Source organism: Periplaneta americana, chromosome 15 (assembly GCF_040183065.1).
Source record: "Periplaneta americana isolate PAMFEO1 chromosome 15, P.americana_PAMFEO1_priV1, whole genome shotgun sequence".
NCBI classification, from domain to species: Eukaryota; Metazoa; Arthropoda; class Insecta; order Blattodea; family Blattidae; genus Periplaneta; species Periplaneta americana.
Window position 1 is genome coordinate 17,920,376 of NC_091131.1, and position 26,648 is coordinate 17,947,023.

Genomic DNA, 26,648 nt, shown 5'->3' on the forward strand with positions numbered 1-26,648 from the left:
AGCGATTAAATTATTAAAATATGTTTTTAATGCATGACGATATATCAATAATTCTGATTCTTGAAGCCAGGCTGTCATTTGTAATTCATAAAGATGTGTCAATAATATAAAAATAATTACTTACTTACTTACTTACTGGCTTTTAAGGAACCCGGAGGTTCATTGCCGCCCTCACATAAGCCCGCCATTGGTCCCTATCCTGAGCAAGATTAATCCAGTCTCTATCATCATATCCGACCTCCCTCAAATCCATTTTAATATTATATTCCCATCTACGTCTCGGCCTCCCCAAAGGTCTTTTCCTCTCTGGCCTCCCAGCTAACACTCTATATGCATTTCTGGATTCGCCCATACGTGCTACATGCCCTGCCCATCTCAAACGTCTGGATTTAATGTTCCTAATTATGTCAAGTGAAGGATACAATGCGTGCAGCTCTGCATTGTGTAACTTTCTCCATTCTCCTGTAACTTCATCCCTCTTAGCCCCAAATATTTTCCTAAGAACCTTATTCTCAAAAACCCTCAATCTCTGTTCCTCTCTCAAAGTGAGAGTCCAAGTTTCACAGCCATACAGAACAACCGGTAATTTAACTGTTTTATAAATTCTAACTTTCAGATTTTTTGACAGCAGACTAGATGACAAAAGCTTCTCAACCGAATAATAACAGGCATTTCCCATATTTATTCTGCGTTTAATTTCCTCCCGAGTGTCATTTATATTTGTTACTGTTGCTCTAAGATATTTGAATTTTTCAACCTCTTCGAAGGATAAATCTCCAACTTTTATAGTTCCATTTCGTACAATATTGTGATCACAAGACATAATCATATACTTAGTCTTTTCGGGATTTACTTCCAACCCTATCTCTTTACTTGCTTCAAGTAGAATTTCCGCGTTTTCCCTAAGGATTTTTAAACATAAACTACCAAAGGGTTTTAATGATGTAACTTACACATGCAAATAATTTTGGTTTAAATAATTCTAGAAACATCTAAACCAGAAGGTTTTACTCATGAGGTTATTATGTTAATAATAATTAATCAAAAAGGTTTTGATGATTTTTATTTGTGGCGAAATAATTCAGCCGAATGAAAATGGCCCAGAAACCTCATTTGCTAGTAAGACTGGGACAGCAAGCTATAATTTTCGTCCATGAAGCTCCTCTTTCGAAATTTGGCCATGGATCTGTCTGAGAAGCTTCCGTATCAGCGATATCAGCCCAAGAGCTTCCCTCGTCACTGTCGTCACAAAGAAGTGTGATGTGTCGCTCTTCCGCTCGCCTGCATGACAATGACCTAATCTTGACACAGTTGAACACGTGGACTTGCATCTTTATATTAATATTGAATGATATTCGTCACAGGGAAGCAACAAGCGAGGTCGAGGTCGCGGACGCGATCTCACTTTTCAGGTGAATATTAAACAATAGGCGGCGGTGGGGAGGCCGCCATCGATTAATAACACGACCAAGGTGAAGCACTAGCCTCCCTCACAATCTCAAAATTGTATATATAGTGTGGCGGGAGAGAGATGGACCAACGTAGTGAGTAACATGGTGTCTGTGTGTGTGCTCTTCAGCGTGCTGGCCGTGCTGGCCGTCCTGGTCGTCGGCTCTCGCGCACTACCACAATCAGTGGTAAGTAAACAATGTAACTCTATATCTCGGCGGAAATGCACATTCTGAACACCATTCTTGAAGTAAAAGTGAGTTTGTCAAGTTGTCTATCTATCTGCGTTGAAATAACATCTGAACTTGGAGACGATGTGTAAACTAAAGGAAGGTTCAAGACTGAAACGTTAAAAAATGACATCTTCCACTTTAAATTCAATTAAACTAGTGGCTTATGCAGCATATGCTGCAAACTAAGTAAATTAGACGTTCAAATACAAATTTTTCAGATTTATTTTCAATAAAGAATACCAGACATTTTGAAAGTTATTTTCTTCCATAATAATGAAACATACTCCCTCTGAATGTTTCTTTATGCCAAATACTTTTTCTTGAACCTATCCACCTTCAGGTTTTGAGTTTCAACGCGAAAACGCAAGTAACAATGTCAGAACGATCAGTGGGTTTTTCATGTGGGACTAAATAATAGCTAATTCAGGTCATTGTGAATTGTACGCGAAAGTTAAAAAAATGTCAGGTTTGCTATGCTTTCAAACCATAAACATAGTATCTTGGTATACCTGCTGCATGTAGAGCTTGAAATGTAGAGGGTAAAATCATTTTATCGTGTTAAGAGATCTTGCTGAAATGATCGGGAGACTCCAAAATTTTCTAGGTTTCTTATTTTATCGGTAAGTAATACCTTTTGGTCTTTCCTTAGGAACTGTAATTTTTACGCTTTCTCGAGCCAATACTGAAGAGAATGACGCATATAAATATCTACACCACACCGTCATTAAGTATATGAAAAAGACCCAACCCCACTTGATTAATAGCTATAAAAATATTTCATTTTAATAACAATATTATCTTACGTAAGTTTTGTAGTTATATACTACATAGCTGCCATTCAGTAAATTATAGAAATGAAGTTTTAATTTCATATATTCTCTACATCTATTTACATAACCCCAAAAGTTTCACTTGCATATCATCAATATAGCATTAATACGTATAATTAATGAAAAATAGTCGCATCATGGCATTAACTATATTAATATTTAATTTCTAATGGTAATAATGTCATCAAACAATCTCAAATTTTGTAGATTTTAATATACAATACACAGCTGTACTGATAAAATTACACACCGCAGAATCAGACCTGTAAATTATTTTTAGTAACCCTTGAAGTTTTTAATAACGAATTGAATTTGAACTCTAAACACAGTATAAAGAAGAGATAATGTGGCTCTAAATATGTCGGCAAATCTGCAGGTCATGGCCTTCGTGTAATAGCCTATTGTTTATTGTAGGCTAGTGTGTGTTTTGTTTTATTCTGAAATGATGCAATTAGTTCACAAAACTGACGAAAGATGGATTTTGGAAAATAGGAAAATGATGTAGGAAAATTGACATTTCACTGAAAACTACTATTTTTTCTGAAAAACATTGGATTCCAAGCTTCAAAATGAGGGGTCATTTATTAAAATCCGTTCAGCCGTTTTCCCGTAATTTCCATTACCAGTTCAAATTATATATATATATATATATATATATATAAATTTGCAGTGTCTTTCTATTAAATAAGAATATATGCAGTTTATTAAGGTTATAATTTACGCTTTTTAAGCCGCATGGTTTGAAGTACAGCACCAACAGTAAAATTGATCTTAATCGCTGTTTTTTCAACAGTAATCTCACTAGACGTTTTGACTATTACACGATTAGAAGAAAGTATATAAAGATTAGAAGTAACGAAATACTCCAATACAATAAAATATTAATTGACTTACGAAAATACAACTGTCTTCAAATGTATTATTGTACCATCTCAACGTTACAAATATTACGCTAGATGCATGCTAGATGGCAGTAGTGTCTTTATACAGACACTGTAATGATTACTATTCAATAAATCTTAATATTAAACAATCTCTAATACGTGACTATCCATAATATCATATAGCAGAAGTTCTTTTTATCCTCTCAGAGCAGAAGCTATAACATAACCTAACTAATATACACAAGTGTTAGAAAAGTTTTAATTAACGATGATGACATAAAAAATTAACATGAATAATTTTAAAAGGAATAATTATTGAATGTACAATTTTCAAATTTGAATGTGGTTGGTGGTTCAATTGATGTTATATTGGACGTGTGCGTAATAGAAGTGGAACTCGTTGATTTAGGCCTACATGGTGTATTCAACTTATTCAGGATTTCCGAATGGTGCTCTTCATTTATTTGTAAATCGGATTTCAGAAGATGCATAGGTATGATCAGTGATTTTTATTAATTCTTGTTCTTGAATGCCAATGCGAGTCATATTTGAAACTGCTGTGCATCGACTGGAGTGGTTTGTAATTTTATATATATTTTTGACGTTCAGACCAGCGCAGTTTCAAATGTTGGCAAACAAAGAAACAAATGCTAGGGACGCGATAAAATTGTGCGATAAGCAGCCATGATTGATTGAAATACGTCCTTTCGTACCATTTTATTGGTCAAAAGTAGTATGACGTAGTAAGAGTGTAATAGTCTCAAAAAGACGTTATGCAATCTTCATTGATCTTTTTCTCAGAAACTACAAGTCCAATTTTATTCAAATTATGTATACACGGTTACTATACTATATTATATCAAGTAATGAACAATTACAATGACATTATAATGACACGTCTTTGGACTAATTCATACTGCATGTTAAATATTCTGAGAACGTATTTTTTTTTTCGATTGAAAATGTTAATCATTAGAAATAAATTTTTGTATGAAGGTAATAAAGATATAAGATTGCCTCTTCCTGAGATTGTAACATAATGGCTTCTAACATGTGTGAAAAAATATTCACTATTCTGCCTGTATTAGTGGGATAGTTATTTATTTATTTATTTACTTATTTATTATTTTCCTAATAATTGTAACATATAATATAATATATACAGAAAACCTTTAGCTCGCCCCTGAAAGAGTAGAACTCGTGTTCAGGAGCGGATGCCTGAATTGAAATTAATAATTATACAATACAATTTGTCTTATGTCTACTGTGCAATTATAGTATATAAATTTAAATTTACAATTTTTCAATTTTTATAAAATCCATAAATAACTTTTTTAATTTAATACTAGAACTATTAGAATTGACAAGATTAGGATATTTAAATATAAATTTGGTATATATATTTTGGGCCTAAATTACTACTATGATTAAATACTGTAACAGTGTTGCATTTTGGTTCAAACAATCTTAAAGAATTCATACCTTTTGTTTCATAACTATGAGAATTCAAAATTATTTCGATTTTTATGTATGAATTTTATTAATACAATGTAATAAATTTGTCTTACGTTAAAGTCCAGAAACAAATTTTGAAATGGAAAATCAATAGGTTTATGAAGACATATTTTAATTATTTTCTTCTGTAATAAATAAAGTGGATTAAAATTGGATTTAAATGAGCTACCCCATCCTATAACTGCATACATAATTACCGATTGAAATAAAGTTAAGTATATTGTACGTAATAAACTTATTGACAAGTAATTCCTCAATAAAGCAAAATAATATACTATTTTACGTAATTTATTACAAAGGTAATTAATGTCTTGGTTCCATTTCAAATGATTATCGAATATTATGCCTAAATACTTAACTTCATAAGGTTGGTATTCATGTATCTTGAATCTTACTCGCTTTTGGCAAAGTTACGACTGAAGTGTAAGATAAGTTGTGATTCTGGACACAAATTCTGCGTTTTCTACCTACTAAAATCGGATGTAAGTGAAAGTGAAGTTGAAGTGACATTCCTGAATACGACCCTAGGATTAGTCAATATCTGAATTTGAAAGAATATTAAAGAATAATTACATAAAATTCAGACAAGGTAGTACACCTGCACTTATTTTTTTATAAACAGGACGAGGTCCCGGTGGAGGAAGGGAATCCTCCCCCTCCTAACCGCCCCACCTCTACAGTACAGCTACACTACAACGATACGTCATCAGCCGTCACTGAAATGGAAACAGAAATCAACACGGACTCCAACGCCTGTGAATGTGGTACGTATAGGCAATCAATTTAATAATTTTGCAGAATTTATACTCTTTCAGTGGCTCACTGCTAAAGTCCGGGTCAGCTTACTTCATACCCTAAGGGCGAAACCTAACCATTTTTCCCCCATTACTACATATGCTAGTGGATTGTGGTGATTTTCTAGTTTGTAGGTTGAATTTTCTTTTGCCAACTTCGTTTCGAATTTCGATACTGACAAATACTACAAATTTTTCGTTATAATTATTATAGAATTTTTTTTTATTTGTTGTAATTATCTTAACTATTATACTTTATTGTACTTTTGGTAGATTAAGAATATTTTCATTTTATTTATTTTTGAGGGTAGATTAATTCCAACCCTTGTTTTGATTTTGGGTTGGGGGTGATTTTGTAACTAGCATGTTGGCAGCTATCGACAATATTTGTCGGTCCTGGAGTTCCATGAAATTGAAATTGTACTAGATATCTGAGCCTGTTACTGGAAGCTAGTGAAATTTGAACATACTAATAATTAATTAATATCAGTATTAATATTAATAGAAAATAATTATTTTATGTCCTGCGTTGTGGTTATAATTCAAGACTATAATCAGGTAAGTTTTCGGAGTCAGTACTAATAATTTCATGTGGTCAAACAAAATACATTTTTAGGTTAGGTTTCGTGAGTCAACTGTTTAGTCAAACCAATGAATTTCGTAATGCCAGACAAAACACTTGAAATATTGATCCTTTTCTCGTATAGTTTGCCTATGAAAACATGTTACAAATTATGGAATTATTTAGAATAATCTTCCAACATTAATTACGGTAAGTGAATAAGTCATTTAGTACGTAGGATTGTGTGATATCTGGTAACAGTTGGCAACACTGACAAGTCGTCAATATTTCCTGTTTGGGAACTGTTCTAATGTGACCCTCACTATAGACTGTACAATTTTCATCTTTCGAATCTTCCAACACGGGTCCAATTCCACGCATTGGTGAGAGGGAGTAATACTCACACTTGTGACACATAGCTTTGAGGATAAATTTTTTTCGAGGTTCTTCAACGTTGAGAATTTCCTGAATCTTTCTCCACGATTTATGTATTAATTTTTTAATTGGTTATTTTGCGACGCTTTATCAACTACTAAGGTTGTCTAGTGTCTGAATAAGATGCAAGCGATAATTTCAGCGAAATGAGTCCAGGGTTCAACGCCGAAAGTTGTCTTAATGGGTTGAGGGAAAACCCCGGAAAACCTCAACCAGGTAACTTGCCTCAACCAGGGTTCGAATCTGGACCAGCCCGTTTAACGGACAGGCATGCTAACCGTTACTCCACATGGTGGACATTTATGTAAAACTGAATTACTCCCGAATACAGAATGTCCGAATGCGCTAAACTGGAGAATTAGCTACGGTAGCTTTCAACCGTGCCATTACGGTTACGACCAAATAGAACTAAATACACAATGTCGCCAACATAAGGGCATGGCGTTGAACTGTAGCGTCATTAGAAACAGAAATTTGTTTTTTCCCTATCTCTCTCTCTCTCTCTCTCTTAATATTTTTAAATATACTCTTGTTAGGATTATGTTGTACTTTAAAAGTATTCTCAAATAAATTCTAATTAGAATTATGTTGTTCCTTATCAATAATTTCAAATGTATTGACGTTAGCATTACTATTATTTTTCTTATTATCAAAGAATCTTGTGTTCGACTACGTTCTACTCTCCCCCAATGCGTATTTGCGTAAATATTGCGACTGGATTACGTGGCTTATATGAGGGGGTAGCTAAATGACATGAGGTTGTAGAATGTGACAAGGTTAGAGAGGGTTTGATGACGGAATAGATATGTGACATTAGGCGGACGAATGTGATAAGGTTAGGTTAGTTGAAGGGATAGCCAAGTGACTGGAGATTTTAATATAATGTTCATTTACATATTATGTAGTACAAATGCTATCATATTTTATATGGTTGACAAAACTTAATAATTATACATTATTAAAAATTATCAATTATTAATGATTCAATTATTAAAACTTACTAATTTAAACATAATATTTATTTTCATTCTTCATGCACTAATTTAAATTATATCAATTTGTAGTTATAAATAATTTGTAACTTTAAACATAAACTGTTTCATTTACATATTACTTGTATGTAATAAAAAATGCTATATGACGAGGTATTTTCTCTAGACCAAAAATAAAACAGCAATGCGGTCATAATTACGTAGTTAACGCTTTGGCGAACATTAACCGCAAATTTACTTTCGTTCATTTCAATGATATTCCCTGAACCACAACTTTTTTTCCCTTTATTTCGTTGTGATAACCTACTATAAGACCTTACTACATTTTCATTTTCTTTCAGCGTATTCAAAACACCGCCGTTATACTCCGTAAATCTTGCACTTGACAAGTGGGGTCATTATTTAAGAATATAGTCGCGAATTTTACTACCATCATTTCGATTGTCTTTTGTTTCACACGGCTCGGAACGACCCGGTGACTAGTGGCCAGTGTAGTACGCGTTGCTCTACCGTGCACATTATCCAGTTCTTCCTCCGAAAGAAAGGCGAAAAAAGTACGCTAATTAAAAAAAAAACACTTCCTATACTACTCATTTCGTTGTCCCAGAACCGAATGTTTCTAAGCATTGGAGGTTAGAGGTTTACGTGCATAGGCGTATTGCTTTCTAATATGACGCCGAACAGCCTAAGAGACTGAATGGGCTACTCACAACCAGAATGCAACCTTCTCCTGTTTAATGAGCCCCATCAAGGTCATCAGCCAGTGCATGCGCTTGAGCCGGGTATGGATAAAACTTTCGTAAATTCCCATTAGGCCTATTATGGAGCAAATCGAAGCTGCGTAATAAATACGATGAAAGAGTAATGGAACGGAGAAAAATTCTCTCCGGCGCCGGGATTTGAACCCGGGTTTTCAGCTCTACGTGCTGATGCTTTATCCACTAAGCCACACCGGATACCACCCAGGCGTCGGACAGAATCGTCTCAGATTAAGCTCCAACTCTTGGGTTCCCTCTAGTGGCCGCCCTCTGCACTACGTCACAGATGTATATGAACGTAGAACCGAAGTCCATACATGTGCTGAGGCTGAGGTGCACTCGTTATGAGTGACTAGTTGGCCGGGATCCGACGGAATAAGCGCCGTCTTAAATCACGAAGTGATTTACGCATTCTCAGATTAAGCTCCAACTCTTGGGTTCCCTCTAGCGGCCGCCCTCTGCACTAAGTCATAGATGTCTATGACTTCGGTCCTACGTTCATAGACATCTATGACGTAGTGCAGAGGGCGGCCACTAGAGGGAACCCAAGAGTTGGAGCTTAATCTGAGACGATTCTGTCCGACGCCGGGGTGGTATCCGGTGTGGCTTAATGGATAAAGTGTCAGCACGTAGAGCTGAAAACCCGGGTTCAAATCCCGGCGCCGGAGAGAATTTTTCTCCGTTCCATTACTCTTTCATCGTATGATGACGCAGAATATCTGCATGGAAATATCATATGTACTTCGGTACATTAAAATAATATAAATAATATATATAATATATATGTGTAATAAATACTTTTCAAGATATAATATTTTTATTTTGTATACCTTTCATCCTGACACCCGGTATTTGTCATGCACCACTGTAACGGAAGTGTGATGTGTTGCAGTGTGCGGAGTCCCCAACAGAAAACAGAGGATCGTGGGCGGTCACGTGACTAAGGTGAATGAATTCCCATGGATCGTGGCGCTCATGAAGCGTGGCAAGTTCTATTGCGCCGGCTCACTTATCACAAGACGTCACGTGCTCACCGCGGCGCATTGCGTGGATGGGTAAGTCGTATCAACTGATTATGTTATTTAGCACAGTGGAAGAAAATAACTGAGTGGTTCAGGCTTGAGTCAAACCAGAATAAGCTACATTTATTTTCTTAAACTGGTTAAGGCTGGTTCACAATAAACTGTGAAAGGAAACGGCGAGAACGAGAACGGAAATAATGTTAAATACATTTTAACAATATTTTCGTTCTCGTTCTCGTTGTCGTTTCCGTTCCTGGTTTATTGTGAACCAGCCTTTAAGAAACATGTCAATGCAAGAAGTAGTAGTAGTAGTAGTAGTAGTAGTAGTAGCAGTAGTAGCAATAGTAGTAGTAGTAGCAGTATTAGTAGTAGTAGCAGTATTAGTAGTAGTAGTAGCAGTAGTAGTAGTAGTAGTAGTAGCAGGAGAAGCACTAGCAGTAGCAGTAATAATAGTAGAAGTTAATAGTTTTTATATGACGACTGTTTTAACTGCAGTGGTAAAGGCTGGTCCAAAATAAACCGGGAACGGAAACGACAACGAGAACGAGAACGGAAATTTTGTTAAAATGTATTCAAATGTGAGCATTCACAATTAACTTTCACGTTTCCGTTCCCGGGCTCCAGCAAGCTTCTCGTTAATTGTGAATGCTTACATTTAAATAATTTATTTTAACAATATTTCCGTTCTCATTCTAGTTATCGTTTCCGTTCTCGGTTTATTGTGGACCAACCTTAATTCGGCGTCGATATTATGCATGGAAATAAATATCTGAAGAACTCTGTCCTGAAACCTATCCCTGCAACACATGTGTTCATTTAAGACAGAGGATGTATAACTTTAAGGAGGCACGGCATTATCTATCTTGACAATGTTAAATCATGTCTTAGAAAGGAACTTTTTTGAAAATCTGTTGAAGGTAGGCAGTTGATTTTTACAGCTCACGAACACATAACTTGACTTTATACTGAAGTAATAGTCTTTTCTTTCATTTATTTCTTTAATAAGAAATATTTTTTTCCCATTCGTATATTTTTTCAACGACTTTCGGTACATTACCTCTTGTGACATATTCAAAATTTAACATACTTCAAAAACATTATTTCAGTGCAAGTAAAATATCTTAATCAACAATTTCTGAAAATTTTAGCTTTATGAAATAATTCTTCCATTTAATGGCTGTTTCATATGTCTGTCGCATATCATTACATTTATATAACCATTTAAAATCCCGCCATGATTTTACGGACACACGGTATACATCACCCTCGGCCGAGATCCAAGAGATAGCACGTTAATCGCAAGAGCAACTGGGAGCTCTTTCAGTCTGCTTCCCAAGCACTTGGATGCGTGCACACGGTCGCAGCAGATATGACTCTCCGGCCTTGGCTGCTTAATAGGAAGAGGAAGCGCAAGCTGCCCACAGCACAGAGTTCCGCAGATTCGCACGAGCTATGTGCTAAACGCACGCATCAAGTTCTGTGTTCTGCTCTACTCGACACTCCTGAACTAACATGGCTTGTCTTTACGAAGGCTGCACTCGTACCTGGTTCGCACGCTTTAACCTATTCTGCGGCCTATACATATAATATGCTATATATATATATATATATATATATATATATATATATATATATATATATATATATATTGATTATTTAACGACGCCGAGGGCGACAGAATCTTCAACATGGCTTTCTCCACGAGGGGAATAAAACTTGGAGGCCCAGGCATAGAATACGCAAATGACAACGATATGATATGATATGATATGATACGATACGATACGATATATGATATGATATATGATATGATACGATACGATACGATATATGATATGATACGATACGATACGATATATGATATGATATATGATATGATACGATACGATACGATATATGATATAATACGATATGATATGATATATGATACGATACGATATATGATATGATATATGGTATGATATGCTATGATAGCATACGATACGATATATGATATGATATATGATATGATATGCTATGATAGCATACGATACGATATATGATATGATATGATATGATATATGATATGATATGCTATGATAGCATACGATACGATATATGATATGATATGATATATGATATGATATGCTATGCTATGATAGCATACGATACGATATATGATATGATATGATATGATATGATATGATATGATATGATATGATATATGATATGATATATGATATATGATATGATATGCTATGCTATGATAGGATACGATACGATATATGATATGATACGATACGATACAATATATGATATGATATATGACATGATACAATACGATACGATACGATATATGATATGATATGATATGATATATGATATGATATGCTATGCTATGATAGGATACGATACGATATATGATATGATATGATATATGATATGATATTATACGATACGACACGATATATGATATGATACGATATGATATATGATATGATATGCTATGCTATGATAGGATACGATACGATATATGATATATGATATGATATGATATATGATATGATATGATATGATATATATGATATGATACGATATATATATTATATATGATATAATACGATACGATATATGATATGATATGATATGATATATGATATGATATATGATATGATACGATACGATATATATTATATATGATATGATACAATACGATACGATACGATATATGATATGATATGATATGATATGATATGATATATGATATGATATGATATGATATGATATGATATGATATGATATATGATATGATATGATACGATACGATATATGATATGATATGATATGATATGATATGATATAATGTGATATATGATATATGATATGATACGGTGCGATATGATATGTGATATATGATATTTTTTATTTATTTATTTTATTTATTTATTTAATAATAACATATACTTAAAAACGTTACATTAAAATACCCCGAAAGAGCAAAGCTCGTGTTCGGGGACAGTTCCGTTACATAGATACACATACTTTGTAGACAAAATACTTAAGAAAAAAGGTCACATAAAGATGATGATAAAATTAGTAAATAATAATAGTAGTAATAACTGAGTGAAAAAAGAGACAATTTTGAGATTGGTGAGTTAATATTAAATTATTATTAGTAGTATAATTACTGCAGGTCATGCTGATATAGTAACCAAGATAAAAAAGAAAAAAAAATATTCTTAGGATAGAAATAAACTTGTTTTACAATACATGGTACATAATATAAATACAGGGAAGTCTGTCATATAAATTTTTTAATTCTGGATCTGAAAATTTCTACATTGCTTAATGTAGTCAATTATGGATGAAATTTTATTATCGAATTACATAGACGTGGACCATAATTTGTACTGTGTAGTAAAGCAGCAGATGTGAAACATTTAGGTTCAACTAATTTAAGAATTTCATTTCGTCTTGTATTATGATCTTGTGGCTGAGCTACAAAATTCATTCTATAATATGATATGATGTGATATGATATGATATGATATGGTATGATATGATATGATGTGATATGATATGATATGATGTGATATGATATGATATGATATGATATGATATGATATGATATGATATGATATGATATGATATGATATGATATATATTTGATGTCAACATTTACATCCATGTAATGGGGACCTCACAATTTTGTATCCGGTGCCACAATTACATTCATTACAGATATACCTTTTGTAGACGCTCTTATAATTTAACTTTCGACCCCATTTAGATCATTCAAAATTGACATTTTTACGACTCTGTTCTTGATTTTCAGTACACTTATATCGAACACACACTGTTTCTAATAATACTTGTTACTAAAACATACTACACCATTGTCCAATATGTTCGTTACTATGTCTGTTTCTTGTGCACATTTCATTTTCAGATCTCACTAATTTTCTGCACATTATACTTCACTATCCTAGCTAGCCTTCCCCGCCATACTCTATTTTCATTATCTCTATCTTTTACTTAGCTTCCTATTACACTCCTCTAATTAATTCAACATTGACACTTTTATCACTCCGTTTCAGATTTTCAGTTCACTTAGACTATTTCGAACACACACTGTTTTTTTACTAATACTTGTTACTAAAACATATTACACCATTGTCCAATATGTTCGTTATTATGCAATGACAACGACAGAATAATTATTTTGATTTGTTGACCGATTAGTCAAAAAGAGTAATGTCGTTACCTTAAATAAGTTCAATTTAAAACAGAAATCATTTTGGTATTATATCTATACTAATAATAAATCTGTAGCCGAAATTTTTCTGGTAATTTTCGATTATGCAAAAATAATTGGTCCTAACATATATAATTAACCACCATGAAACCGAAAATCGCTTTTTTGAAATTTTTGTTTGTATGTCTGTCTGTATGTTTGTTACCTTTTCACGCGATAATGGCTGAACGGATTTCGATGAAAATTGGAATATAAATTATGTTCGTTGTAACTTAGATTTTAGGCTATATGGCATTCAAAATACATTATTTAAAAGGGGTGTTATAAGGGGGCCTGAATTAAATAAATCGAAATATCTCGCTTATTATTGATTTTTGTGAAAAATGTTACATAACAAAAGTTTCTTTAAAAATAATTTATGATAAGTTTTATTTCTTGAAAAATTTTGATAGGACTGATATTTAATGAGATAAATGAGTTTTAAAATTAAAATAACTGCCATCTAAGGCCGTGTAATGAATTAAAAAACAAATGACTTCGTCTATAAGGAGCCTTGGACAGCAACAATCGAAAGCTATGAAAGATAGCCTACAGAATATGTTTCTGTGTTTGTATTCGGAAGCTAAATTAACCGATTTGTATAATTAATTATTATTTCACCATTGGAAAGTGTAGTTTCTCTAGATGGACATAATGCTATAATGTTATTACAGTAACTTATAATATAATATAATATAATATAATATAATATAATATAATATAATATAATATAATATAATATAATATAATATAATATAATATAATATAATATAATATAATATAATATAATATAATATAATATAATATAATATAATATAATATAATATAATATAAGTTATTTGAAGGATTCACAACCATAGTGGGCCAAGCGCCATTTACTGAATAGGTAGAAAACAAGGGTTAAAATTAAGTTATTACCATAATTCAATGGAAACCTATAACAAGTAAAATAAAATATACACATTAAATCTAAATGATGTCAATCTTCATTAAACTATGGTTGCATGTAATAAAAATTAAGAAACAGGTTAAAGGAATTGTCATTGCACCAAATGAGTGTCTCTGGACCAAAATGATCGCATTTTAATTATTTGGATGCAATTTAAATTAAGTAACATATTAAACGATTTATCCTTCTATCAAACACGAATGTTCCCTGGATCAAATGTCCTATTTTAATTATGTAATTACTTTATATTTATTTCTAACGGGCGCAGCGGAGCGCACGGGTAGCGCTAGTTACATAATATATTTACGTCATAACACTTGGGGCCTAAGACAACTGATATTCCTTTTAAAAGGGAAACCGTTTTCAGGTCGTTGCTAGGCAACTTGAAATCCTGCACTTAAAATATGAATTGTAAATCAGCCGCTCGATAGGGAGAAGTAGATATTTGCACACGTTATATAATGATCTATTACTGCACATTGTTACATAAAGTGAATCTGTGAGTAATATTTAATTAATTTTTTGAAGAGGTAACACGGCCACTATCATTTTTGATAAAGCATTGTAGAAGACATTCTCTGTGAAACAAAACGACGGCCGTATAACATTTAACCATTGCCAGATAAATAATAGTACATTATGCAACGAGCCTATAATGGTAGTAATTAAGACGCGAGTATGTTCATGAAATGAGCGCAAGCGAATTTCATAATTCTCATACGAGCGTCTTAATTACCATTATAGGCAAGTTTCATACGACTTTTTATGCTCGACCATATTTCTAACTTGAAATTATTCATAAGTATTCATGTTATTCTTATCTGACTGGGGAGCGGAACTGACCTTGTACAATATCTCGAAAATTGTGAGATGTGCGCAGACGCGAAAGTATTGATTTTTTCCTAGAAACAAATGTCGGCATTGACCTTGATATAATCTAGAGAGTAAAATAAACATTAATCTTGATATAACCTTGAAATTGATTTAGACATTGAAAAACGAGGTGACAAATTGAACTTATTTGAATATTATTTACAATTAACGCTAATTATTATAGTAACAGAACATAACCTTCTGCGACAGTATTGGATTTCCAGCCTCCGTGACGCTTCGCTAGCTGTCTTTCGATTGCATATCCGAGAATAATCGATACTTGCGCTCTCATATTGCTACAATGGTGTTTTCTGATTGGTGGAACACCTGAACTTTAATGAATAGGTGTACTTTAATGAGGTCCATTAAAGGGCTGCTACCAGGTGTATAATAATTACTACATTTCGGCATGGTCGAACATAAAAGTATGTAAGAATGTACGGCAACAATTAATAAGGAAGCATGTAGAACGATGAAACGAAGGTGTTGTTGAACGGAGAGAATATCCAAATGTAACAAAATTTACAGGTTTCTAATAGTATTATTACTCTATTAGCCATACCGTGCGTTGCGTTGCACTTGTTACCAGAAATATTCAAGTTACAGTTTTATTATTAGTAACAGGATAAATCGTTTATGTTCCATGGACAAAAATAAATTAAAACGTAGTAAAATTAGCACTTTATGGTCCAATTGTATAAAGCTTTCTGACTAAAGATCAACTTTGATCGAAGATCGTAAAGTGAACTGAGTTCAGACACTTCTTCTATTGTATAAAACTTTTCCGCGATCAAATTACCTTCGTTCAAATGTAATCTAAGTTCACGTGAAAAGAATTTGGCAACATAGCATAAACAGTTGAAGTATGTGATGCGCGGGCCATGTTGTACAGGTTTTGTTCAGTGCTGCCAATTTAGTGACTTTAACTCTTTTTCAACGACAATTTATTTTAACTTTTATATTGCTTAAATAGAGATTTAGCGACCTTTTTAACACCCCATAGAGGCAAAATTTAATCTTTCTTTGTTGATAATGAGAAATCTAGCAACTTTTCAATTACTTTTTGGCGACTTTCCGTACACTCTGTTGGAGACACTGGTTTGTTTTGTGCAATGTAAATAATGGCGAACAATAGGAAGAAGATTGACCGTTTTCCAAATTGTTATCATGTTATGGTGCTTGATACTGCTAAACATAATAAAGCTTTATAAAACGACAATTTTCGTCTAGTAATGCAGTTAATTGAAAATTTATGAATGTACCTATCATACACATTAATAATTAATGGGTGTTATAAGCATAATATAATTATAGGTTATGTTATTTGATACTGCTGAACACGATATAGCCTTATAAAATATAAGAATGTTTGTGTATTAAGGCAAGAAATTTAAAACATATATATATATACATACATATATATATATATATATATTAATAGTAATGGTTATTCTTTTTTGCACAGTCTGCTACTCGTATATTTCAAACAGAAAAGAAATAACTGAACTTGGATCATCTAACTTAATCGGAGAAATTTCTTCAGTCAAAGTTGACTTTAGTTTGAGACAAATTAATCTCAGATTAGACTTTATACAACATAAAATTCCAAGTTTAGCTAGAACGAGGATCAATTTAACCTCTGATCTAAGAATAAATGGTTTATACAATCGGCCCTATGTAATATGCGTTACAAGAGCGGTATGTTGAAGTTTTCATGTTCGAGGAAAAGTTTGAAAAAGCGAAACGTAGTTGAGCTTTTTTAATTTCCGAGAATTGAAAGAAAACATACCGCTCGTGTATCGTACATTATTTTGTGCGAAGATTGTTTATTACATATCTGAAAGAGGAATTTCTAATTAGTTGCAATGAAATCTCCATCTTGGTTTCTGTTCAATGGCGGCAAATTTGCAAAACAAAAATATCTATCTTCAACATTGTTGCTTTAAAATGTCTTCTGTGTTTACTATACTCCAGCAGGCCGTGATATACGTCTGTTTTTTCCCCCCAGTCTATGATGAGTCTGGAATCTTGTTGATTTTTTCACGGCTTCCTTAATGTTACTTGCATCACGAATGCAATAACTTTAGTGGAGTTGTAGAGTTTACTTAATTTTTTCAAATATTTAAAAACAATAATTAACAGTGCAATTTAAGTGAAATTGCAGTGGTAAGTTTCCAATTTATAATTATTGCTATATTGAAGGTCTCTAAAAATAATATGTTAAAAGCCTAAAGCAGTAAAATCAATATGTTACTTAAGCGGTAAGAAGAGGGAAATTGTTATGTGTGTTAGGTTGGGAATACTGAATGTGGAATTTTAAACTTTCCGCGGATTGGTTTTGTGCGGAAACCAAGGAAATACGCACGATCTCGCACAAATAAAGTTTAAGTAGGGCTATAGATTATCGTGGCTCACTCAAATCTATACTAATAATAAATCTGTAGCCAAAATTTTTCTGGTAATTTTCGATTTTCCAAAAATAATTGGTCCTAACATATATAATTAACCACCCTGAAACCGAAAATCGCTTTTTTGACATTTTTGTATGTCTGTCTGTCTGTCTGTCTGTCTGTATGTTTGTTACCTTTTCACGCGATAATAGCTGAACCGATTTCGATGAAAATTGGAATAAATTAAGTTCGTTGTAACAGATTTAGGCTATATGGCATTCAAAATACATTATTTAAAAGGGGGTTATAAGGGGGCCTGAATTAAATAAATCAAAATATCTCGCTTATTATTGATTTTTGTGAAAAATGTTACAAAACAAAAGTTTCTTTAAAAATCATTTGCGATAAGTTTTATTCTTTGAAAAATTTTGATAGGACTGACATTTAATGAGATAAATGAGTTTTAAAATTAAAATAACTGCCATCTAAGGCCGTGTAATGAATTAAAAAAACAAATGACTTCGTCTATAAGGGGCCTTGGACAGCAACAATCGAAAGCTATGAAAGATAGCCTACAGAGAATGTTTTGTATGTGTATGAAGTAATATCGGAAGCTAAATTAACCGATTTGTATAATTAATTATTATTTCACCATTGGAAAGTGTAGTTTCTCTAGATGGACATAATGCTATAATGTTATTCAGTAACTTCTGAGTGAATTGAGGACAGGTAAGATTAAAATAGCTTCTTATGCACAGAAAACTTGATAGGCTATTCTGTACATTCGTTTCCTGTATTTCCTAAAATAATTTTTATGACCAAATGAGTGGTCTCTGGATCAAAATGATCGCATATTAATTTTTTAATACAATTTAAATTAAGTAACATAATAAAAGATTTATCTTTCTATCAAGCACGAAAGTTCCCTGGATCAAATATCATATTTCAATTATGTAATTACTTTATATTTCTTTCTAACGGGTGCAGCGGAGCGCACGGGTACAGCTAGTTAAGTAATAAAAATGTTGTTGAAAATTCAACATTGAATAAGTTATTACACGTTAAAGCAGAATGAAACACACGTAGCATGTCACATCACATTAGCGACGAAAGGATATTAATGTTCTAGGCAGGAGCTGACAATCAGAGCTAAGTCTGCGGGGTAACAAACTCTTACATTAGAATCGATTGTAACTTTCTGATTCATTAATTCCAGCTTTACAGAGACCCACTTCGATGGGACCGCATGACAAGAACTTGGCACTTGCGCAGTAGTGTCCTATTTGTGGGGCAGTTCGAAAGCCTCTAGTTTAATCACTGACACTTAACCGAAGCCAGCTAATTTAAAACACGACGGACGTGTTACTGAACTCCTCGACTGAATTAGCCGTCGAGAGAGAACACGTGTTGCTTCGTCCCATTGCTTGGGAGAGATAAATTTAGTCCGGTGAAAGGTTTCCTAGACATTAATTACAAACAGAAATTCCTACAAAAATATAAAAGAACAAAAACCGGCTGTTATACCTTATTTTATTTCAAGGAGTGCAGTTCGGTGGCTCCTTTGAACACCCACTTACAGATTTATGACTTCCTACACAAACAACTCTGACAATTCCATCCTGTCCCCTCGTCCCAACATTGCACAGTTGCCTCAATCCTGGTGACCTTCGAAATTATGCAGTAAAACTGACGGGATTCTTGGAATTCGGAAAAGATGCGACAACTCTGCCTCCACGTGGATTTGAGGGGAGCCTTTCAGTTCTTCTGAAAGAAGGTTGTGATTGCTTAATAAGAGGAGAAGACAAGATTTCCGTCACAGTAAGGAAGACATTTATTTATGACAACCAATTAGTAGGGGGCAGTAAAGATCTGTCGGCAAAGTCCTTTCTATGAAACTGCACTCCATGAAATAAAATAAGGTATACTGCATGTCGCAAGCAGGATTTACTTCCGTGTTAAAGAAAGTATTGTCACATCGATTTCGAGATATTCACGGAAACGAGAGTCAAGCTGTGATAGAAAGAGTGGTGAAGAAAGAATATGATCAGGAAGAGAAAAAAATTGGCTGGGTCACTGGCTGAGAAGAAACTGCCTACCGAAGGATGTACTGGAAGGAATAGTGAACAGGAGAAAAGTTTGAGCTGGAGATAACACCTCGAACTACTGGAAGACATCTACGTGATGAATTGCGAAAGAGATCGTTTGAGTCCTGGTGTCAGTTACCTCATAAGGGGAAAGGTGTAGTCATCTATGAAGAATATCTAACAGCCAATTCATGGGTCAGCACCAGAAAGAATTTGTCGTCTTCAGAATATATTAATGCAATCAAGATGTCCTGCAACCTTACTGCAGTGCGCTCCGTTCCTGGCAGAGCTTTCAGCACGACGCGTTGCCGTCAACCAGGCTGCAACGAGACAGAAACTCTTGGCCACGTGTTGGGCTTTTGTCGGAAAGGAGAGTTATTGCGTAACAACAGGCATCATAGAGTCCGTGGAGCAATCGCCTGTCTTCTTCGGAACAACGGTTGGGAAGTTCATGAAGAGGTCCACTGTATTTCTGAAGACGACTCTCACAGAAGAGCGGATATAATAGCAATAAACAGGCAACAACAAAAGGCTATTATCATAGATCCAACTATACGCATGGAGAGAGATCTAAACCAAGCTCATCAGGTTGATCAGGAAAAGAGGGCCATTTATGAACCTTGTATTCCCTACCTTAGTGCCAAGTATAACATCCCTCTCTTCAATTGGTCAGCGACAGGTTTATTTTTTGGTGCTCGGAGTTCTTCACCAAAATTTACATTAATTTTTTAAAACAATTATCAATATCATCTTTCGAAATTCAAAAAATCATCTCTCAAATTCTTAAAGATTCCCTGCAGATTATACAATTTCATTTATACCACTCAGAAGCCTTAATTAAGGATATGCTAATTTTAAATAAAATCTTTTATTTATAAGTATAATTTTATTTTATTTTATAATTGATAATAATAATAATAATAATAATAATAATAATAATAATAATAATAATAATAATAATAATAATAATAATAATGATTTATTTTAGCTGGCAGAGTTAAGGCCGTAAGGCCTTCTCTTCCACTCAACCAGCAAAAAGTGTATATACATATGCATGAACTTACAAAGAATTCAACAATTTGAGTTAGATGAGAGTTACATGTATACAAGAGTTAATTACGAATTAAACAACAAAATACTATGAACTATTAATTAAACACTGAAATAAACTGTGTAGCAGAATTAAACTAAAATACATAGAATGTTAATATATTTCAAATGATATTAGATAATAGAAAGAGATTATTATGAGACAATTTTGAAAATGCAGCACAATCAGGATGATGTCTAAAGAAAAAAAAACAACAGTGTAGTCAGTAATATTTTAAATCAGTATGATTGGAGTGAAATGCTAATAAGGTTATCTTTTAAGCTGTTCTTAAAGGTGTTTGTTGTCTTGCAGCCCCTAATACTTTGTGACAAGGAATTCCATTGACGCGAGGTGGATATTGTAAAAGATGAGGAATAACAAGATGTTCTATGAAGAGGTATATTTAGCGTGCCACAGATAAGTGATCTGGTATTTACGTCGTGGTTAGAGTATAGATAAGAGAAACGAGACGAAAGGTAATTTGGTGTTGAGGTGTGCAGAATTCGAAAGAGTAAAGACAAAGAGTGTAAAGTTCTGCGTTCTTTAAGTCGGAGCGACGAGAGACTTGCGAAGGACGGTGATATGTGATCATATCGTCGGATGTTGCACACGTATCTGACGCACATATTCTGAGCTCGCTGTAACTTGACTGACAGTTCAGAACTTAGATCACTTAACAAAACGTCACAATAATCGAAGTGCGGCATTACTAGGGTTTGTACTAGGGTAAGTTTTAGTTGCTGGGGCAAGAAGTTTCTCAAGCGACTCAAAGAGTGAAAGGAGGAACACATTTTTTTTATCGTTTCTTTAACTTGAAAATTCCAACTTAGATTATTATCAAAAAAGAAGCCAAGATTTTTTTACGACAGATGAATAAGATATGGTGCTTAATTATTACATTTTATTTTTATAACAATATTTATATTTAATTGATTATGTTTGTTTGCTATTAATTTCCGGATCCTCGTGGTCATCCTTAATTAAGGCCGGACGAGTTATTTCTCTCTCTCTCTCTAGACAACATTTAGATACATGGATAGCATGTGGAGTTTAGAGGAAGGCGAAAAGAGGGAAGATTGGGGAATGCTGGATTTGCAGTGAAAGACCTCGTCTTGAGCATAAAGCTATGCATTTATAAGCATTATTAAATTTATATTTCCTATATTGTACATAGTGACTCGAAGAGATTTTATGTACATTAGTATAGCCTACTTGAAAGTGGGCAGAATTTTAGCAGGACAGATATCAAAAGGATGCTCAAGTTCACATCCTGCAAATAGCCTTTAACTGTGTTGCAAGTGAATTATGTGCGGAATGAGGTGTTCTTCCCACAGGTTACATCCATAAATCGTATTAAGGACGGCTCTGCAAGTGACATACGGGTAATTTAATTACAGCGAATATTACGACTCACATTCAAATGTGTGGCGATCCATCAACATCCAGGAGCATCGGGGCGCGATCGACACGATTAAAGGAGACGGACTGAGCTACATTGTCTGCAATACGCTTGCTAAGGCCAACATATCATTAGCACTGCACAGTTAACAGAGCTATGGGTTCAAATTCACTGATTCAAATTCGAAGAAAAGCCCAGCAAACAATAGGCCTATAAGCGGCCGTACAATATGGTAATCAAATCAGACTGGAAAGGTCAATATCACAAAAACGATTCCACGTTATCATATATCCACAATTGCTCTAGCATTTCTATCGTTAACTTCATATACATCATGAATAGATGTGACTTTCCGACATTTTCAAATTGTTAATGTTCTTAATAGCTGCGTTGAGGGTTACATGTACTTACAGCTTTTCTCTCTTTTACAACACCTCCGTTCTGTGAAGTTTATGTTAGGTATTCAAAGGGCATGTATTAGAAGAACTGCCGCCTGAAGTCAAGGGCTGCCGAACATTGAAATCTTTCAAATCCAAGTTAGAAAATTATCTTATGACGAGTTGCCAAACTAACTTACTATTATGACAAGTGTTGTATTGCATGTTTCCACGTATTCACATTTTTTTTATGTTCTAGTGATATTTAACTTATTTTATATTTTTGTTTTCATATTTTCCGATAATGGTATATCTCTAATGTGATAAGTTGAGCTATATATAATCATAATTTTCCTTACTGTGTATACTTAAAAATATTGTATTCATTGTATGCTTTGTACTGCACTATTGTATTACTAATATTAGTATTATTATTACTATTAGGCCTGTTATTATTTTATTTATTATTATTATTATTAATATTATTATTATCATTACTATTCTTATTTATTATTATTATTATTATTATTATTATTATCAATAATTGTCTTATTTTTTTATACTTTGTAGGCCTCATTTATTTTTGACCTGCTGTTCACATTTTATTATGCTTTTTTCTTTCTTTCTGTATGTTATATATTATGTCTGATTTCTTCTTACTTGTTGTTTACATTTTATTATTATTATCTTATTCAATTTTGTGTGTACTTTGTAAATTTGTAGTGTTTCTATAACGCAGTTTTTACTCCTGGTTGAGTGTTAGAGAAGGCCGTATGGCCTTAACTCTGCCAGGTTAAATAAATCATTATTATTATTATTATTATTATTATTATTATTATTATTATTATTATTATTATTAGAAGAGGTAAGTCTTTATCAGTGCGTTTCGTACTTCAGGTGAAATTTGACCATTTTAAGAGTATTTATCAAATATGCTGAAAATATGGTAATAGTTCGTTATAAAATAACCTCCTGAATTTACAGGTTGCCAAAAAAGACAAGGTAAACAAAAATACAATAATAACGAGAAAAATAACTTAGGATTTAAGAGTAGATACAATAAATATTTAAAAAATACTAAAGTAATATGAAATCTGAGATTAAAATAACATTTAAGTGTTACCTCTAAAAATTATTATACTATATAAATGAGTTTTAATATATGCAAGGATCCTCTAATTACAATGATAACACTGCTTTTAATTTCGTTAATGAATAGTCCGAGACTATTCCATATTTCTACAATTTCAAACCGGAAACCTGTATCTCGCTTAGCTTGTATTGTATTTGGCTTTATAGTAATCCAGAGTAGACTCTCAAGTTGTTCGATAAACACATAAAATGTTTAGGGCATAACACTGAAAAAAAAGAGCTACAATTTTCTAAAATCTACTTTCACGTGCCTTAATTGCAAAATCATATCGCGACTGTTAGCTAAGAATGAAAATTCTGTGGTGTTCGGGTAAAGGGGTATAAGTCATTTTTTTGTCCAGGTGGAATTTTGTTCCCCAGATGAAGACACAAGTTAAATTATACAAGTGGGTGTGCAAAAATCAAAGAATACAAGCCGTTGATGTGTTTTATTTGTGTAGAAAATTATTTGAAATAAGGGTTCCAAGTTAAATTTTCATTTATCTCCGAACTCATTTTTATGACTTATCTCCCTTTACCCAAACACCACAGAATTGAAGCGTCGGCTGGAACAACGTTGTAAGTTACAAAATTTTCATTCGGCGTGTTTTCGTGTAATAATGATGTATGTCATGTTACCTTGCTATACTCCTTGTCTTGCAACTGTCCATCAATGCAGTACGTGAAATTTATCCACTCGAAAGTTTGCTACCCCCATAAGAACAACGTTGAACGCGTACACATTTTTGCAGCTCCTGTAAATTTTACCAAAGTAACCTATAACGTTATTCCAGCCGACGCTTCAATTATTGTTCTCTCTGTTGAAGAATAGAAAGTTAGAATTTATAAAACAGTTATATTACCGGTTGTTCTTTATGGTTGTGAAACTTGGACTCTCACTTTGAGAGAGGAACATAGGTTAAGGGTGTTTGAGAATAAGGTGCTTAGGAAAATATTTGGGGCTAAGAGAGATGAAGTTACAGGAGAATGGAGAAAGTTACACAACATAGAACTGCACGCATTGTATTCTTCTTACTTACTTACTTACTTACAAATGGCTTTTAAGGAACCCGAAGGTTCATTGCCGCCCTCACATAAGCCCGCCAGCGGTCCCTCTCCTGTGCAAGATTAATCCAGTCTCTATCATCATACCCCACCTCCCTCAAATCCATTTTAATATTATCCTCCCATCTACGTCTCGGCCTCCCTAAAGGTCTTTTTCCCTCCGGTCTCCCAACTAACACTCTATATGCATTTCTGGATTCGCCCATACGTGCTACATGCCCTGCCCATCTCAAACGTCTGGATTTAATGTTCCTAATTATGTCAGGTGAAGAATACAATGCGTGCAGTTCTGTGTTGTGTAACTTTCTCCATTCTCCTGTAACTTCATCCCGCTTAGCCCCAAATATCTTCCTAAGCACCCTATTCTCAAACACCCTGAACCTATATTCCTCTCTCAGAGTGAGAGTCCAAGTTTCACATCCATACAGAAGAACCGGTAATATAACTGTTTTATAAATTCTAACTTTCAGATTTTTGGACAGCAGACTGGATGGTAAGAGGTTCTCAACCGAATAATAACACGCATTTCCCATATTTATTCTGCGTTTAATTTCCTCCCGAGTGTCATTTATATTTGTTATTCTTCACCTGACATAATTAGGAACATTAAATCCAGACGTTTGAGATGGGCAGGGCATGTAGCACGTATGGGCGAATCCAGAAATGCATATAGAGTGTTAGTTGGGAGGCCGGAGGGAAAAAGACCTTTGGGGAGGCCGAGACGTAGGTGGGAAGATAAAATTAAAATAAATTTGAGGGAGGTGGGATATGATGGTAGAGAATGGATTAATCTTGCTCAGGATAGGGACCAATGGCGGGCTTATGTGAGGGCGGCAATGAACCTCCGGGTTCCTTAAAAGGCAGTAAGTAAGTAAGTTGAAGAATAGAGAAAGTTACACAACGCAGAATTGCATGCATTGTATTCTTCACCTGATATAATTAGGCATATTAAATTCAGACATTTGAGATGGGCAGGACATGTAACACGTATGGCCGAATACAGAAATGCACATAGAATGTTAGTTGGGAGGCCGAGACGTAGATGGGAGGATAATATTAAAATGGATTTGAAGGAGGAGGGACGTGATGGTAGGGACTGGATTAATTTTGCACAGGATGGGGACCAATGACGGGCTTATGTGAGGACAACAATGAACCTCCGGGATCTCTAAAAGCCATAAGTAAGTAAGTAAGTAAGTCTTGTGCTATTATATTTAGTTCATTTATAGCTGTTTGCAAATTATGTTGAAAATTGACAATTATCATCATCTGCATACAACATAGTTTTTAAATTAGTTGTTTCTGATATCTTAATTCCTGATTTGTATAAAATGCCTCAATATCTTATTACTTCGTTTAAGTAGATATTGAAAAGTTGATAGCAGAGAACGGACATTTATCATTTATCTTGAGGATATAGCAGAGATATTTGATACGTTAAAAAAAATGTGGATGTGATCAAAAAGTGCAAATAAAGTGAATCTGGAAAATATCGAGAAGTATAGGGGAGATAGAAAGTGTATAAGCAGATGTGTAGAATAAA

At 33.7% G+C, this 26,648-nt stretch overlaps 1 protein-coding gene across 1 annotated transcript in view; it reads left to right on the forward strand.

The window, feature by feature from the left end:
• The first annotated feature begins 1,528 nt into the window (after positions 1-1,528).
• LOC138714690 (trypsin-7-like) overlaps positions 1,529-26,648 on the forward strand; it is a 41,390-nt gene continuing 16,270 nt past the window's right edge. Inside the window, exons 1-3 of the mRNA XM_069846753.1 lie at positions 1,529-1,637; positions 5,534-5,675; positions 9,345-9,507. Of these exons, the coding sequence (XP_069702854.1) occupies positions 1,554-1,637; positions 5,534-5,675; positions 9,345-9,507 (389 nt within the window). The 5' untranslated portion in view covers positions 1,529-1,553. The remainder of the gene's footprint in view (positions 1,638-5,533; positions 5,676-9,344; positions 9,508-26,648) is intronic.